At 40.6% G+C, this 17,727-nt stretch overlaps 1 protein-coding gene across 1 annotated transcript; it reads right to left on the bottom strand.

Annotated features, from left to right (window-relative positions):
* Window positions 1-243: 243 nt before the first annotated feature.
* Window positions 244-14,211, bottom strand: RAD52 (RAD52 homolog, DNA repair protein). The gene is made up of 12 exons (XM_014937214.1): window positions 14,107-14,211; window positions 10,520-10,607; window positions 9,416-9,517; window positions 8,727-8,820; window positions 7,535-7,602; window positions 7,145-7,263; window positions 6,980-7,055; window positions 3,751-3,947; window positions 3,409-3,545; window positions 2,695-2,775; window positions 1,985-2,227; window positions 244-1,718 (listed from the first exon to the last, which is right to left on the bottom strand). Exons 2-12 carry the CDS (start codon window positions 10,604-10,606, stop codon window positions 1,660-1,662), a joined length of 1,263 nt encoding a protein of 420 aa, XP_014792700.1. The 5' UTR covers window position 10,607; window positions 14,107-14,211; the 3' UTR covers window positions 244-1,659.
* Window positions 14,212-17,727: the final 3,516 nt, after the last annotated feature.

The raw sequence follows: 17,727 nt of genomic DNA, 5'->3' as shown, positions 1-17,727 counted from the left end.
TCTGTACAACTCCCTGAAAGGAGGGTGTAGAGAGGTGGGGGTCGGTCTCTTCTCTCAAGTCACAGGACGAGAGGAAATGGCCTCAAGTTGCACCAGGGGAGGTTCAGGCTGGATAGTAGGAAAGATTTCTACACTGGAAGGGTTATCAAGCCTTGGAATGGGCTGCCCAGGGAAGTGGTTGAGGCACCATCCCTGGAGATATTTAAAAGACGGGTAGACATAGTACTTACTGACATGGTTTAGTGATGATTTTTGTCAGAGTTGGGTTGATGGTTGGACTAGATGATCTTGAAGATCCCTTCCAACCTAGATATTCTATGATTTTATTTTTTAAATGTAATCTATTACAGTTAATTGTAATTTGTCCTATCTCTCCATACTGAAGTCAATCCTTGTCCTTTGTGCTGTGGATAGGAGAGGCTCTTTAAGGAATAACAACCGATTAAGTGGTGAAGGTAAAGGACTAAATGCTGAATACCTCCAATGTACTGACATTGGGCTGCTTTAAGAGACTTGGCCAGAGAGACCAGTGATGCAAAGCACAGGAACAGGGTCCTGTTTCAAGTCTGACACTGATTTCAGGGTTGCACTAAGCAAAAGAGTTTGTGTAAATTTTCCTGGGCCAGCTCTAACTCTCAGTCATGTGGTATCATCCTCCTTGTCTCCAGCGCTGCATTTCTCAAAAATACTAAAAAAAAAAATAAATTTCAATCCAGTTTGAAACACTGCTTAAAAATTCTTCCTTTTACCTTGTTACTAGAAGGAACAGTGGTTGCTTTGCTCTAACCTTTAAAACCCACTTGAAGTTTTCTGTTGCCCACGTTAAGGCAAGCTCAGAGCTGTGCAGATGTGGTGGTGGTCTCTTCAGCTTGTCACTCGTCAGAATGAGTTCACCTTGAGCTTGTTAAACAGGAACCGAGTCATGTTTTGAAAGGGCACAGAGGCACGAACAGCTACAAGCGTGGCTTGTTTTTTTTTCAAATTTCATGTTTATTTTGCTACCGAAAAGGGTTGAAAGCTTATTTAAAACCAGAAAGTGCAGCTCCCGATCGTTTTTAGAAAGGGTGCAAGCAAACACGGCCTGAGGTGCCATGTCAAACTGCCTGGCAGTAGCCCCAGCGCTGAGGAAGGAGCTGAGGATGAGGAGGGACGGGCTCTGGCCCTGTCTGTGCAGCCGCAGGGCGAAGGGCTGGGCTGCACAGCAGAGGCAGCTTCACACCCTCAGCCGAGGGGAGACCACAGCGCGTCGGCTTTGGCAGCTGCCCAGAGCCCACCCTCTCTCCGTTTTACTAAAAAAAATAAAAATCTCTTTTCTCTGTGCTGATACAGAGAAAGAAGCTATGGATTGCATCTCGCTTTAAAGATTAATTCTGTTCCCATTTCAGGCAAATTAGGTGTAATGTTAGTTTGTGACACAGTCCAGGAGTCCCGTGCTGCAGAAGCACAAACGATTGCCTGTTTATAGAAAAAGGCATCTGAAACATGTAATAACCTCAAAGTACATCAGGTTCTTGCTGGCTGCATTAAACTCTTCTGTGTTGCTTCACCAGAATATATTGGAAAATTCATTAATGTGTTAGACTTCCTCGCATAATTTGACCAACCAACTGCAGCCTTCTGAGGTAACGTGGGGTGGAGGTGAGGGTACCACCAGGTGTCTTACGTGGGTTCAAGCCTCCTCTTCTTCAAGCTTTGACTTCTCCTGTGGGGGCTGCACCCTGCCAAAGCGGGGAGACAGGGAGAGATTCTTAAAGCTCTGTTTCTGCTTCTAAAAATGCTTCTCAATTCTTTTTTTGGCTCTTCCCTGATAGGACAGTGGGATGGAAAAACCAGAGGGTTCTCCTAGCCCACTCTCACAGCGGCTGCAGCCAGGTTCATGGAAGCAGGGTGTTTCTCCCACTCCAATTCACTGATGTAACAGCGCTGCTCAAAGCCAAGAGCTGTTGTGAAGACAGACCGTGGTTATATTTTTGGTGGCACGTACCTGGGCTGTTCTGGTTGGCACAGCTGCTGTGGATCACCATTGTAGCACCTGGCTGCAACTGGGCAAGTCTGGCAGAAGCTTTGTGGCAATTCATTCTGTGGGGTGTCCTGTTTCGGGTAGTCATTTGATGACGTCCACGGGGTGTTTCGGGTGTCCGGTGTCCAGCTGGTGGGTCTGCCATTTTATGACCCATTATCTTAAGATCAATGGTATCCAAGGGAATGTCCCAAAGTTCAGGATCATCTAGAATGAACAAAAAGGTGACCCAAAGATGACAGTAACCCCAGGACCAGCCCACTCTTTTCCTACAAGTGGTGGCCTCTACAAAAGTGAAACTGTAAAGCAATTCTTTTGTCTGTCCCTTGTGTCTGGGACTCGAGCAAGACTCAAGGGGTGTAAGTGTGACCCAAATGGCCACAGTTATGGTAAGAAAAGCCACCCCTCCTCCCAAAATGTTCTGTTTGTGTGTAGTATCACTCCAGAGAAAGGGGTTACTGAGTAACGACTCCACTGAAAAGCATAAGAGTGAAACCTCTCACAGTGAAGGACATCTTTTCCCTGCCACTCAAGCAAAATCTGTATTGGTAAGATCAGACTCATATTCCCACTTCAGTTATTCCAACCTCTTCAAAAACTTTACACTATATTCTGAAGAGTCCATTTAAATGGTAATGATTTAACACTCTGTCACTTAACACTTTTTGGCTGACCTGCAAAGAACTCCTCTTCTATTGGTAGTTCCTGCTGTACTACTGCTGGAGTGCTGTGCTTCACAGGAGGATCGGGTGTTGCTGGATGGAGAGAACACAAGAAGAAATTAATATTAGAAACACAGAAGAATCCTTTTGCTCCTCCTTAAAAGAGCACGAGTCTGAAACGATAAGCAGCAGCTGCCACCAGGTACCCTCTTTTTTCCTAGAGCTGGTTATTTTTTGGTAGCAGTATGTGGAAAGGTCAGATTCTGTACCCGATGATGGTTGATAAGAGCAACTGCACTACTTTAAACTGGTTTTTAGCCTGTTTACCCCGTCCCCACGTTCCTGCTGACCACACAGCTGACCAGGCTTCCCCAGGAGTAAAGAGCAATGTGTTAGTAGCTGATGCAATGTCTATTTGCAGGGAGGTGCTGCAGTCACAGCTCAGGTGCAGCACGTTCATGGTACTGACAACACCTGCTGTGCTGCACGAAGCTTTAGGGCTGTTGGAAAGTTGTTGTTTTAATGCTGTGGTTTTTGAGCTGACATTCCTGCCACTTTGGAACACGGAGAGGAAGAAGTACCATGATCCTCCTTCCTCTGCTCTTAAAGGTGTATTGACAGCACAGTGCAAAAGCAAATGAAACTGGTCAGGCTCCTGTATTGAGGGAAAGCCGTGCCTGTCAGCAGGTGTTGTTAAAATTGTCAGCTTTTAATGCCCAGACTCACCCTGTTTGCTGTCAGGAGTAACTACTGGGATCTGATGCTTTTTCTCCATCTGTTCCCGGAACTGTTGCTGTAGCTGCTTCTGTCGCAATTTCCGCTGGTAAGTGGCATCACACTCAATAGTTGCAGAGTCTGTATTTCTGCCCCCCTCCCAAGGAAGCACAAAGTTAAGCAGGATTCCAGCAATTACATTTTATGCAGAAAAAAATGCATAAAGAAATAACAGCAAGAAAAATCCACTAAAGTAGCATTTTATGGCATCCGAATTGGGCTGTCCATGTGTTTTAGGAGGCACAGTAACTTCTAATATACCTTATAAAATAAGTTTATTAATAGCAGTCTCACCTGGAGTTATTTGGCTGTTTCTGATTCACTGTCACTACAGCAGCCTCTGGCTGACCAGGGTTACAATGAGATGCCACCTCAGAATGTTGTCTCCCTCCTGCGGTCTGCCTTTCCAAACAGCTATTGTATCTTGCTTTTTCTACTTCAGGCTCATAGTCCTCTCTTTTAGTTTTGACCAAATCTAACTCAGGGGGTATCTAGTAAAGGAAAAAAAAAAAAAGAAAACGTATTCAGAAATTTTCTTCATCAAGTTAATGAAATAAGCACAGGGACTTGGACTAGATGATCTCTATGGTCCCTTCCAACTCTAAAAATTCAGTGAAATTCAGTACTGCTGAAAAATCTAGTTTGTTTGCTCTAGGTGGAACAGCAAAGTTAGAGAACTGACATGTGTTTTCAGTACAAAGTCGTTCAGTTAGTTAATCATTGAATTCATGCCACTTGGTGTCAGTTTAAGAGTTCAGTGCTTCAGGACAGATAGCCTGTACCTCCCCACACTGCTCTCTGCAAATGAGACCAGGTGATCAATGCTGAATTCTACAGCTTCTCTGGCAGTTCTTGCAAGTCTGTTGCTGAGCCCACTTCCATGCTTGTATTAAAGGGCATGGCAAACCTTTACTCGGCTCTGCAATCCATGAGGTCACAGAGGATAGTACACCATTCTCTCTTTAGTAAAGATTGGGATGGTTTAGCTCTGTGATTTTACAAATTTGTGGCAAAGCCATTCGTAGACAATGACCCTGGCAGAGTAGAGCTATGTACCATCTTTACTTGGCGAGGTGTCACTGAGGATCTGCGCCTACAGTCTAAGCTAGATAGATAGAACCTCCTTACAGCTCTAGGCTGCCTAGCAGAGTTTGCTACATCCCAGTATGATGAAGGCAACTTTACTATGAAACTCCAGAGCTCAGCAGCTGTAAAAGGCTTACTTTTTTCTCAATCAGCAAGTTAGGTCACCACCTAGAAGGCTACTGCCCCCAGCTGGTACACATCAGGAGATAACGAGATTGATGGTTACTGAAGTGCAACCTCAGCCACAGCTATGACAACTTTAATACTGTGAGCACTGCTGTGTTACAGCACAGCATACATAAAAATTGCAATTGCTCTGAAAGAATGAGGTTAAAGTATGGTTATCGCTGATGAAGATGTACTTCTGGTCTCTCTCTGGAGCAAAGACCTCCACAAGAGGCATTTCTCCATAGCGTTGGTTGCCTCAGAAGATTCATTGTCTGACCTAGATCTTCACAGAGTAAAAGTAACTGCAGATCTTCCCTTGCAAACTAAAAGCTAAGGAGGCAAGGAGTCTGAAAAGCAAAGCAAGATGTAATGTGGCTTCTTACTGTTCAGTAAGTAGAAGAACCAAATTATGGCAAGAAAAGTCAGTGTTAAAGTACACATCGGTTGTACGTGCTAGTTCTTCATACATTCAAGAGCCACAGTTTGCTAGTAATATCCTATCAGGCATTTAAAACAAAGAAATTGGAGTATAGATTTTTCTAATGTTATTCCTCATCCTCCAGCAGCCAAGTCCAGTACGTCCTGCTCTCATAATTCAGTTGCAGAATTCAGGTACCAACACATTCTTGAAGTCAAGCAGAGGATATCTGCAGGGCAATTTGTACACTCCTCATGTAGCAAAAAATAAATAAATAGTGTTACCTGTTTTGCTGTTCTGTGGTGAAACTTTGAAGTGACTGGCAACAGCTAAAAGTTGTTGTGGGTCCAGTCTGGAACAGTTTGGTTCCCCCTTTCTATCATAGATGCATCTGGTATTTTGCAGTGTTGTTTTGGGAAGGGTCCAATTTGCTTAACTGAAAGTTGAAGCCACCTTTAGAAACTACCTTTGCTTGAGACCTCAGTACAAAAACACTGGTACAAAGTACTTCTTGCTAACTATTCTAACAAGAAAAATAAGAGGTGAAATACAGGCACACCGAAAATTTTGTTACAAGGATGGTATTGAGTGTGTTTTCTATCTAGCTGTGATGTGCATTAGGGCCTGGTAAGAGTTTGAATAACAGTTAGTAAAAGGACAAAGCAACTATCGATTCATATATTGATACTGCTACTGTATGGATTTTGCTTAAAATTAAGTGAAAGTTCCAACTACAGCAAGCAGATTTGGTATGTAACCCACCTGGTATTTTTCCTAGGATTTCCTAGACTATGCATATTAAAAACTTTATTTGAAGGAAGAAGTCTTTCTCATGGAAGAACTTCCTATTTTCTGCCAGTGCTCCCTAAAATCTAAAGAACACTCCTCCTTCCTTCTGACCACTGGCTGAAGCATAAGCTTGAGAGACTTCAGGACTAAAAGAAATAGTCCTGATTTTGCAGAAATGCAGGGAAGCTGTACCTGCTTTAGGGTAGGATACACAGATAATAGATACACTGTCTGCCTTCTCTTCTGCCGTGCTGGCAGCCTCTGGTTTTATGACCTATTACAGCAATTAGAAATTGTGTCGTTGTATGCAGTTATTTCCCATCCTTTTTTTTTAAATTCCTGACAAAGTCCACTAATAAGAGGAATATGGCAAGTATGTTTGATTTTTTTAAAATTCATAATGGTAAACTAGATTGTGCTACCACTGACAATGAGAACAAAGTGAGTAATGTGTTCTGGTTTCTGCTTTATACAGGGCAAAAACATAGAGTAAAGAAACAAGCACGCTGCCTTGACACACTCTATTCTCCCAATAACTTCCATTTCACCTCTGTGATGAATATTTAACTTGAGGTATTGCTGATACACGTTTAAAGTAGAAGTGGCTAAATGAGAGCCCTGAACAGAGTTGCTGCAACAGGTAAAGATTAAACAGTCTTAAGAACTGCAGCACCTGGAGAAAATGGCACCTGGAACAAGCTGGTTTAAACAGTTTAGTGTTTCCTGGGATAACACTTAACCTCCTAAAGACAGATGTGTGTGTTACTGCCACTGAACAGAGAGACTCAGACAACACGGCCATAAATGTCACATGAAACCTTGTGTAGGATACTGTTTCTTCACCACAGTAACCTTACCTAGTGCAAATAGTTATAATTTAGGGTAGTTTAAGGCAAGATGTCGGGGAAGAACTCTGTAACAAACAGCTCACACAAACTAGCAGGCAAAGGCTGTTGGTCTCACAGCTGAAACATTCAGGGATGAGATGCATTGATATTATCATTTACAATCTTTTTAATCTGACATCTTGCAGTCCCTGCTCTCACAGCCCCTGTACCGCACCTGGCGTGGCAGCTTGTTGACGGCTCGCAGGTAGTCTTTGTCTAGGATGCAGTTCCCAAGAACATTCCCAAAGCACCTGAGAAACAAGAGAGCTCACTGTGACTGAAAATAACACTTCATTCTCACTTAACTTCTGAAAATTTACAAGTACTGATCTTTACTTACTTGAGTGCCCTCTTCAGTCCATCTGTTACTGCCTCCTTTCTTGCCTTTTCTAGGGACAAGGCCTTAGACTTTAGGCCTTCACTGACTCCATACCCCACATCTTCGTGGTATGATCCATCCTGCAGCAAAAAATTAAAAATAATAAGGGTAAGGGAATTTCTGCCCATACAGCACTTCTTGTTAGATGCTGTGCTTTCCTAAGCTTAAATACTCACTCTTAGCTGGTTGTTCTATAACTAGCTCAATGTTTTGGACACTGCTAGGTTCTCTGGTGTAGTACCATACTCTGGTGTAGTACCATACTCAAGAACCACAGCATTAACTTCCATTCACAGCTTTAGGCAATTCCTCAACAATAGATAGAGCAAACAAAAAAAAAAGTCCACTTACTTTAAGCTGAACTTTCACAAATGCACAGACCCCCACATAGAACCTGCCGTTGTTGAGGTCAACGAAGTCTGGAGGAAGGAAAAGTAACATCCTAAATAATGCAAAAGACTTCTGATCCACATTTAGATCATATACCATACTTGCTGAATGTGCCCAAGATACTGTACCATCTTCTATAAAATGGAGCATGACTTACAAAATATTAACTGTAGTTTGAAAATGCTGACTTGCATATATGCCCTGGGCATGGTACATGATACTTTCTGGGTTTTAGTGGCTCGACCTGCCAAACACACACACTCTGCTACTATGTGTATAAACATAAACATATGAAAGAAGGAAGAGTGGTAAATGTTGCTTCTCATTCAGCTACAAATCCTAAACGTTCAAAGCATAACGATTTTTTCATCTGGAAAGAAAGATGTAAAGTATCAATTTGTAAAGTATCAATTTATAAAAACAGCAATGGAAAAGAAGCTGTTGTCTGTAAAAGTCATTTCTTTCCTGTTATATACTAGAAGTACCATTTTCTAGAAGAAGTATTTTTCCAAAGGTTTCTACTGTAAAAAATCTCAGAACCAGGTATTGGCTGGAAGAAGAATCTGCAGAAAAAAGATGGGTCCCTGAAGATTAGGGAAATATTAACTGAGAATATTAACTTGTTAGAATAGGAAAATTACAGGTGAGTATGAAAGTTGGCTCAGGGGTGCTGGGTGTTAAATAGTTTAATTGTAATTACTCTTGACTGTAGTCACTGAGTGTTCCCATAGAGATCAGATGATAATTTGATTAGAATAGCTCAAGAATAATCATAAACACACTTTGAAAAATGACTATGACGTATTCCAGTGCAAGATCTACAAAGAAAACAGAAGCTCTATCCAGGCTGGATGGGGCTTTGAGCAACCTGCTCTAGTGGGTGGTATCCCTGCCCATGGCAGAGGGATTGGAACTCAGTGATCCTTAAGGTCTCTTCCAACTCTAACCATTCCATGATTCTATTGTCACTCAATTTCTCTCATTCTTACCAATTGCTAAGACACCTGGAAATTCCACATGCCTCCCCCCAGCTGGTTCTTCGAAGTCATCAAGTTCTAGGATAGATACCCTGGTCCTTAGGTGAGAGACTTTTCCTTCAGGGCCTCACAGTGAAACAAGAGGAAAGACTTCTTCATCCTCAAGAGATACTTACCAACATTCTGCTGAGTGACTGAATGAGCCCAGCCATTGAAGCCAAACATCTCATTGGCCAGACTGATTACCTTGTGACCCTCGATGTAACAGACCTGAAAAGAAAAGCATATATGCATCGATATATGCATATAAAAATACATACACATGTGCACGCATATATACATGCTTTATTTTAAAGAGGGATTACACACATCATTTTACACTGAGGAAACCCAGCTAAGTTCAAGGTTCCAATAATGTGAATAAAAGGATGATGACACAGCTTTAGGTTTACCCTCTTCCAGCTACTATGATGGGAGATGATTAATATGACAACAAATATCACTTAAGGCAGAGCTAGTGGGCACTAAAGAGAGTAAAATGCAGCCAATATATAATGCTTCAGATGTTCCAGTTCTGTGAAAAAATAAGAAAAGCATCTCAATGTTCCACAAGTAGATAAATATCCCCTTTATCAAGGACAAAGCACTGAAAAGTCAAGTCTTTTATACTTTAAAGTGTGAAAGGAACCCGTGGCTCAGTAAAAGCCAGAATTTGTGCTATGCTGACTTTGCTTTCATATCTGCACATTAAACTGCTAGTAGGTAATTAACTCCAAAAAAAAAAAAAGATTATTGTAATGTTATTTTACCCTAGTTTTCCTGGAAAAAACTGTGAATTGAAACATCTATGCATGTTTGTTCATACCTTTTGTCCTCCTCCAGCTTGCCGACTGCTGATGTATTCTGGACCCAGTCTCTGACGAAGAGCATGCTGGATAGCTTGGTATTCACTGGCTGTGTATTGATACTTGACAAAAATAAGGTAAGACAAAGCTTCTCAGTCTCCCTGTTATAAATGCCCCTCTTCTCCTAATATCACTTCTTTATCTCCTTTTTTTCCCATGTACAGTTCTTCCAGGATCCATTTTTTGAATCAGGATGTAACAGACAAGGAAAGACCTCAGGGTGTGTGTATATTACATTTATGTGTTATATTGGTGGTTTTTTTCTCTTACTCTTGAAGCATATGTATACAAGCATTAACTGTTGAGCTGTAGCAACTCTTTTTCCTTTCTCATAACCCCCACTTACATTACAAGAACTGAGGTGGGCCAGGCCTACTAGTATCCTATGGAAATCAGTCACAATCCTAGGCAAAAAGTTGCCAAGAATGCACATATAAACATTTATTTTACCTCTGAAAGATTTATGCATGTATTGGCTGCCCTATCATTCAGTAGAACACAGAATTCAATAGTGATCACCATATGAATTGCAGAGCCTGCAAAACCTCTCTAATTTGTATTTGGTGCTATTTAAACTTAAAGGGATAACTTTGTCTTTTTCTGACACTAAAATGTAAGCCTGTAACAAAAAGGCAGAAGGAAAAAGGGAGAGTGCACATGCCTATGCCATATTCAGGAGCTGTGTATAAATGCCTATCATGGAGAAGAGAATTCGACACCAAAAGTTCTGTTCAATCCAGATCTGGTTTTCTCTTTTAAACTTTAAACATTATTTTTAATAGATTAAAGTAGTTGGCTTTTCTGAACCAGCATTAAGAATGTGTGTAAGCATGATCCAGGTCATCTGGGAATAAGAGAGAATAAAGTCATCCATTTTTAAAGGAAGAAAATTAAAAACCCTTTTTGTGAACAATCTAGAGCAATTTCTTATATCTTGAAGCATGCCAAGACTATCATGGAGGAAGAATGTAATGTACAATTAGGTATAGCATAGCTAAGGTAACGGATGTGACTCCAGTGGGAGCACAAAACTTCTATTTCCCTCTCAGGCAAAAGGCACTGACCTGTCCGAAGCAAGAAACTGCATTGCTGGTGCTGGAACTATTGCTGCTGATGTGGTTTTCGCTCTCTTTCCCTTGACTTTCAGGCATCCTAAAGATAAAATACAAACACTGAAGAGAACAGACTTAACAGTCTTTAGGAAGACAGGCCAAAAAGCTGTTCAAGTCCACAATGCGCAATGAGTATAACAATATTCTGTAATGATGTCTTGGCCATAACAGTAATATCATACTTCTCATTCTACGGAACTGCTGCAGCCCCAACTGGAAATTTGTTTTCTGATGTTGTTTCAGAACCATCAAAACTTTTCTTCTCAAATATATTATAAACAATGTCTTGAGTCCCGATTCTAAACACTAAACTCGTAACAAATGGTATCTCTTTTTTCCTTTTAGATAGAATGGTGCAATGCATTCATATTTAAGTAAAGAAAAACAAAATAATTCCCCCTTTCAGATTCTCCAGCACTGCCTTCCTAGATCACTTTGAATATCCATTAGTGTTTTGACTCAAAAAGCAGAGGCAACTTTCTAAACTTTTCTTTGTCTATACCCTGACTTATCAGTCTTTATTTTAGATTGTTTTGACTGTAATCACACTGTCTTGTGGTATGATGGATGTGGTATGTGATGGTATGATATAAACTATGCAGAGTTGAAAACTATACAGAACCTGCAAGAATGTTAAGAAGTTGTACTGATAATTCAGTAGATGGCACCCTTTTCCAAGCCAGTACCCAACAACTACCCCTTGTTTCATTACCACTCCACTCTGCTGCTGGAGAACTGGTTTTGCCTGAGCAGAGCTCCTAAAAAGCCCATAGAGGCAATGTCTTGTTGTATTGCACAAATGTATTTGGTAGTCTCTCACTAAGACTTTTGTATGCAATACAAATATAAGACCACTCAATATACATACAAGACAACTGGAGGTGTCAAAACAGTTTGAGAAAGTCTAAAATTCTCAGTAGATAACGTTATTTGACAGTCAGAATCTGGCTATGTTTTTCTCCTGTACCCCAGGTTCAGCACTTGTTTTAAAACAAGTTGGTTTCCTGGTCTCTAAAAAGGAAGCCAAAGTTTACTGAGAACTTCACAAACAATTTTCAGATAAAAGGATACTAGTTGTTTCATTGGCAGGTACGAGCACTGCGAATCATGCTAGGTGTAGCTAAAAGTCCAAAAGTTGTATAATTATACAGTGTTTATATATTTTAATGTGTTCCACTCAAAAATTTGCTGCAATTTGTTGCAAATACATTTGGGTTTGGAAGAGAAGAGATAGAAAGTAATATTACCAGGAGATACACTTGTGATTTAAGCAGGGTATTGCCCCTGTTAAGCAAAGAGTCCATTGCATCCTGAGAGAGACCATTAGGGAGGAAAAAGTAGTATCTGTGGTGAGTGGCAGAGGCCATCAAAGTGTGAACAATACTATTCTCTCCTCAATATCCCCTACCCCCTCACCCTCCACGCAGCCTAAATAAGATCTTAATTGTTATAAAGGCCCTGGAGAAAAAAAAACAATGCACAAAATATGTATATTTGCCTACACAGCCCTATTACCAGTTTGCCACAAATGTTTATGTACAACAGGTGGGTGGCATTTTGAAACAAAATTGCTTTAACTGAAACCAGAATTAAACACTTTAAATTTTTATATGGTGTGCACCATTGTGTGTCTAAATTCTCCAAAGAGATAAACCTTTAATGAAGCTCTGAATGAGAGCAAGGAAGTACAGAATTCTGCTGAAAACAGCTTCACGTCATCGTTTTAATCCAACAGATCAGATGCTGCTAGAGAACGCTAGCAATGTACTTCTTGGCAATAAACAGTTTAAAAACATGTCAGTGGTTTGTATTCAAATTATATATTACTCTACAGCTTGTGTGAAGGAGGCAGATGATGCCAGTTTAGTTTCAGGCTTTGCCTGTAGGAACAGTTTGCTTCTGCTGTGAGCCTTGTTTAAACCAAACATTCTATTAAAGCAGTGTGGTGGGATGTTTTGTTTTTGTTTTTTTTTTTCCATCAGTGAAGCGCGGCACAGCAAAGCCCTGTGTCTCAAAGCAACTGTCAGAGCATTTCAAAGTGACAGAACTTCCATTTCAAAATTATTAGAGTAGAAGTTTGGAAGACAGAAAAGTTAATTCTGCAAATGGAGTTATAAATCCACCTCAATATCAGAGCCAGGAACTAGGGAAGGCAAGGAGCTGCCATTCCTCAGTAGAGTATTGTTTTCTCACCCCTCCTCTCCCCACAACGTTGTAACTCACATGAAACATTAATACTGAGGTAGATAATAAGCTATTGACTAGAGTACAAAAGAGCCTCAAACACCCTCCAGGGCCAGGTAGGAGACTGCCTGACTCATCAACTGGTGGTAAAAAAGCCGCATTTTCAACCCATCTTGAAATACTAAAAATTAAAGTTAAAATACATTGGCTCTGTATGCAAGATGATAAAAGCAGTTTATTAGTTTAAAGACACCTAGGAATTATAATTTATTACCTCTGTGATTCTGACCATTATTTACAGGAAATTCTTTTCAGTTTATCTGGTAATATTCTCAGAAAATTTTCTTGTCACTGAGAAAAAACACAGTGTTTTTAATCCTGAATTTAATCTGTTCAAGTACAACTACTGTAGGTTATGGCAGCAACACCTTTGCCTTCCATGATAGTATAAGGCTAACATCTAATTTTCTAAACTAACACATCCTCACACACCTTTCTACCTTACTGTCCATTACCCCAAAAAGAGATTTTGGTCCTAAATCACCTCTTTTCTCATCAGTTCCTCTCTGTCGTGACAAACTAGGTTTTTGAACAATGCACTGTGCCTTAATCCTGCATTAGGAATTTCGATTCCCAGTTCTCTTCACACGTAAGGTAAAAGCTGGCGGTTTTGCATCGCTTCAAAATAGTTTGCATACCATGAATTGTGTAAGTACCACAACTTGGGAAATGCTCAGCTAGAAGCGTTTCCCAAAAGAACATGGCTGTTTCAAGAAATTAATTGTAACAATCTAAGATATGACTTTAACGCAGGCTGAACTTTTACAGGGCTTTTCCTTCAACGCCATCCTTCTCTATATGGTAAGTTTCCTTCACAGTGAAGCTTTGGTTTGCTGAGTAAAAATCTTTAACATTCTTTCAATAAATGCAATTCCACTGAGCCCACCAAGAACAAACAGCTACGCATGTAACAACGAGTGATTTAACAAGCACTAAAGATAACACCACATATTTAACCTAAGGTTCACATTGCTCTAACATACAAAAAAACTTTAAAAGTTTCATATTTCTATAGAGTATTCTCTCCTCTGGGAACTCCAAACTATTTTATAAGTTGATTAACCTGTTATGCAAAGGCTGCTTTACCTAACACTGAGCTCAGGAGTACATCTTTTAAGTATAATGGGGCAGATGTTTCTAATCAAGACAGGCCTGTGCTATACCACAATTTAAAAAGAGTGGAAATAGTTAATGACATTGCCGTGGAGAAACTGTATACAATATAACTCTTTAGTTTTGACTTCTGATAATATTTTTAGGCAAGCAATGATGTGAGAAAAGCAAGGTTCTGTTACCTTCATCAGAAGAAAAAGATAATAGTGTTTTATAGGTTAAAAACCAAAATGTGCCAGGAAGTCAGGAGACTGGATGTCTGTTGTAGACTAAAAGTGGCCTCTGATGCTTGCCAATATCATACCCGTCCACCTTATTGGTATTGATTCAGGCCACATTCTGTAGCAAGAGAATAAAAAGGTATAATATAGAAAGTTTCAGCTACCTGCAATAGTTTAATTGCTTTCATGGTATGCAAACACTACTACACCAATTTCTTCCCAGTTACAGCGTGTCAGGCTTGACATACTTTCAGTCATACTTATTTCAGTGGAATCTATATATGTGGCTCCAAAAGCATTTAACCCTTAGATTTATCAGGCAGCATTATGTTTACTTTCGCTATGTCTAGGATGATGATACTCTCCCTGCATTACACAGAAAATGCTAATTTTGGTTATATTTTTCACTAATTAACATTTTTAATGAACACAGTGTAAAGCTCTTTCTTCCTTATCTTCATACAAGCTTAGCAGAATACCACACTGCATTTGTGGGAGAGTATTTCTATTTAAGAATGTTTGAATACATCCAGCATCTGAACTGAAGCCTATCCTGCATATTTGGAACATGGGACAAGAAACTCATCTCCTTATTAATTATGCTGAGTTTTCTGTCATAACAACCTTTATACAATTGTCACAAATTCATCGAACATCAATATATCTATTGAAAGTTGTTTTAGGACCTTGCTTCCCCAGCAATTACAAATCTAATTCCAGTCCAAATTTATTAGTTTAACACGTTGCTGTGTTTTAGACTGCATATTTTTCGAATTTTGCTGGTTACTCCTCCAAACATGTTCCTTAATAGCAGCGTTACGTGTAAATTACTTCTCCCCTACACCATTTTGTTCACTGTTTTAACATTCACTACCCATTGTCACTTTTGCCTTAAAAAAGGCTCACAAAGTTTCATGAGTTAAAAATACATCAATAGCACCTTATGAAGTGGATCACTCCAAACAATTCTAAATTTGAAATACATTTGTTTTCTAAGAATATAAATCCTACTTAATTTATTGCATTACTTAATTTCTTTGCATTAATTGACAATTCTGTATAGAAAAAGTTTCATTAAAAGGATTAACTGGTACTGCTTCACAAATAATCTTGCAATTATGTTATAAAAAAAATATCCCTATAACGACAAATAATGAGCTAGGTTTGTAGTAAAAGGTGCTCTGTTTTGTTGCACAAAGGGGTAAAACTGAAGGAAAAGAGAAACAACTTGTTGGGCTACAAGGTGTGAAACAGTAACACCCCTGTGTTACAAAACCAAAAAGTGAACAATCCGCTCTTGAACAACTAGTTTTACATTTATAAAGGCGGAGTAAAAAAAAACAACCAAAGAGCTTGTTCTGGAGACCAGACCTGGCAGAAATATTACTCAAATATCATAAATTATTTATGTGGGTACTTCTTTCTAAAAGCCTGTCAGATTGATTTATAACCACATCATTTATGTATAAGCCACTTTAGTCATTGCAAAGAAAAAAGAGCAGGCTTTTTAACTCAAGAGTAATGGTTTGGGACTTAAAGGGAAAGGCAGTCTGTCCAATTGTAATTGTAGAAAGCCTGTAGTTTTGCCAAATGCAATTACTAGGCAAGAAATTAATCCAGGCTGGAATTTAAAACATCTGAACTCTGTAAGAGCTGTGGGAGATCTGTCAAACTGCAGATCATAAAAAACATTGTGATTACAGGCACAGATGACACTTATGGCAGCAAGACCATATTAAGCTGACACGCTAATTATGTTACCACGAAAAACCTACGGCTCTCAAGATCTCTGTTTTTCTGTTTTGCTCCACTGTTTATTTTTAAATGGAAAATCATTCACATTTGAAATTGACAGAATGCTTCAGGCATAGGCAAGCCTGTATCTATTTACATCCTTCTGCTTTTTTAGACAGCCATGTAAAGTATTCTTTTTGGGGATACTTCAGGCTTGACAGAAGGGCTTGTATATTACAGCATGCACTCACCTGCTTATATTATTTTTCAGGAATTACATTAAAATGGATTCTTTGCTTCTATGGTTCAGGCAATTGGGACCTCTATGCCAGCTATGAGAGATCTGTCAACTGTGAGAGGTATGAATTACTGTATTTGTTGCAACAAGATATTAATTTTATTAGTGATAATTTATATGTCATTAACTAACTGTGTCGTTCCTTGTAAAGTCTTTACAGATCTATCTAACTGGCTATAACCTCTCACTTTAGTCCCCCCTGGGACTAATGGCGAAGGAACTCAATGTTGGTTTTGGCTATTTGCGCACGTAAAAATAAAAAAATATCGAACTAGAAAGATTCCTGAGCAGGCCGTTTGCTCTTCTTCTAAGCAGCAGCATTTATCTTCTGAGGAAGAAGCTTTTGCCCAAGGTAAGCCTGCCTGGCAGCGGCGGGGCTGCCTGTCCCAGCTTTGGCAGTGCCTGGGTGGCAATCCCACACCTTTAGAATCATAGAATCGTCTAGGTTGGAAGAGACCCTTGGGATCATCGAGTCCAACCATCTACCCTACTCTACAAAGTTCTCCCCTACACCATGTCCCTTAGCACTGCATCTAAACGTCCCTTAAACACAGCCAGGGATGGTGACTCCACCACCTCCCTGGGCAGCCTGTTCCAATGCCCTATCACTCTTTTGGTGAAAAATTCTTTCCTAATGTTCAATCTAAACCTACCCTGTTGGAGCTTGAAGCCATTCCCTCTCGTTCTGTCACTAATTACCTGTGAGAAGAGACCAGCACCAACCTCTCTACAGTGTCCTTTCAAGTAGTTGTAGAGAGTGATGAGGTCTCCCCTCAGCCTCCTCTTCCTCATACTAAACAGTCCCAACTCCCTCAGCCGCTCCTCATACGATTTGTTTTCCAGCCCCCTCACCAGCTTCGTTGCCCTCCTCTGCACTCGCTCCAGCACCTCGATATCTCTCTTGGATTGAGGTGCCCAAAACTGGACACAATACTCGAGGTGTGGCCTCACCAGTGTTGAGTACAGGGGCACAATCACCTCCCTACTTCTGCTGGTCACACTATTTTTGATACAAGCCAGAATGCCATTGGCTTTCTTGGCCCCCTGGGCACACTGCCGGCTCATATTCAGCCGTTTGTCACCTAGAACCCCCAGGTCTCTTTCCTCCAGGCAGCTTTCCAGCCACACTTCCCCGAGCCTGTAGCACTGCATGGGGCTATTGTGGCCCAAGTGCAGGACCTTGCACTTGCCCTTGTTGAAACTCATTCCATTGGCATTGGCCCAGTGATCCAATCTATCTAGATCCTCTTGCAAAGCTTCCCTATCCTCCTGGGAGTCAACTCCTGCTTAACTTGGTGTCATCTGCAAACTTGCTGATGTTACACCTTATGTCCTTATCGAGATCATCAATAAAGACGTTAAACAGAAATGGTCCCAACAGGGACAGGAGGTGGGTTTTATTTTTTAACCCGAGGGGTGTCGCGCTGCCCCAACCCCTTCCCCCTCGTTCGGGGGCGGGGGAGGCCCAAAACGTTGGTAGCTCCAAACGCGGGCTCGCCGCGTTCATGGAGGGGCCCGGAGCCTCGCCGGGGGCCGGGACAGTCGGAGAC

This window comes from Calidris pugnax, unplaced genomic scaffold (assembly GCF_001431845.1).
Source record: "Calidris pugnax isolate Ruff unplaced genomic scaffold, ASM143184v1 scaffold1, whole genome shotgun sequence".
NCBI lineage: Eukaryota > Metazoa > Chordata > Aves > Charadriiformes > Scolopacidae > Calidris > Calidris pugnax.
This window is presented reverse-complemented; position numbering and strand designations above follow the sequence as displayed.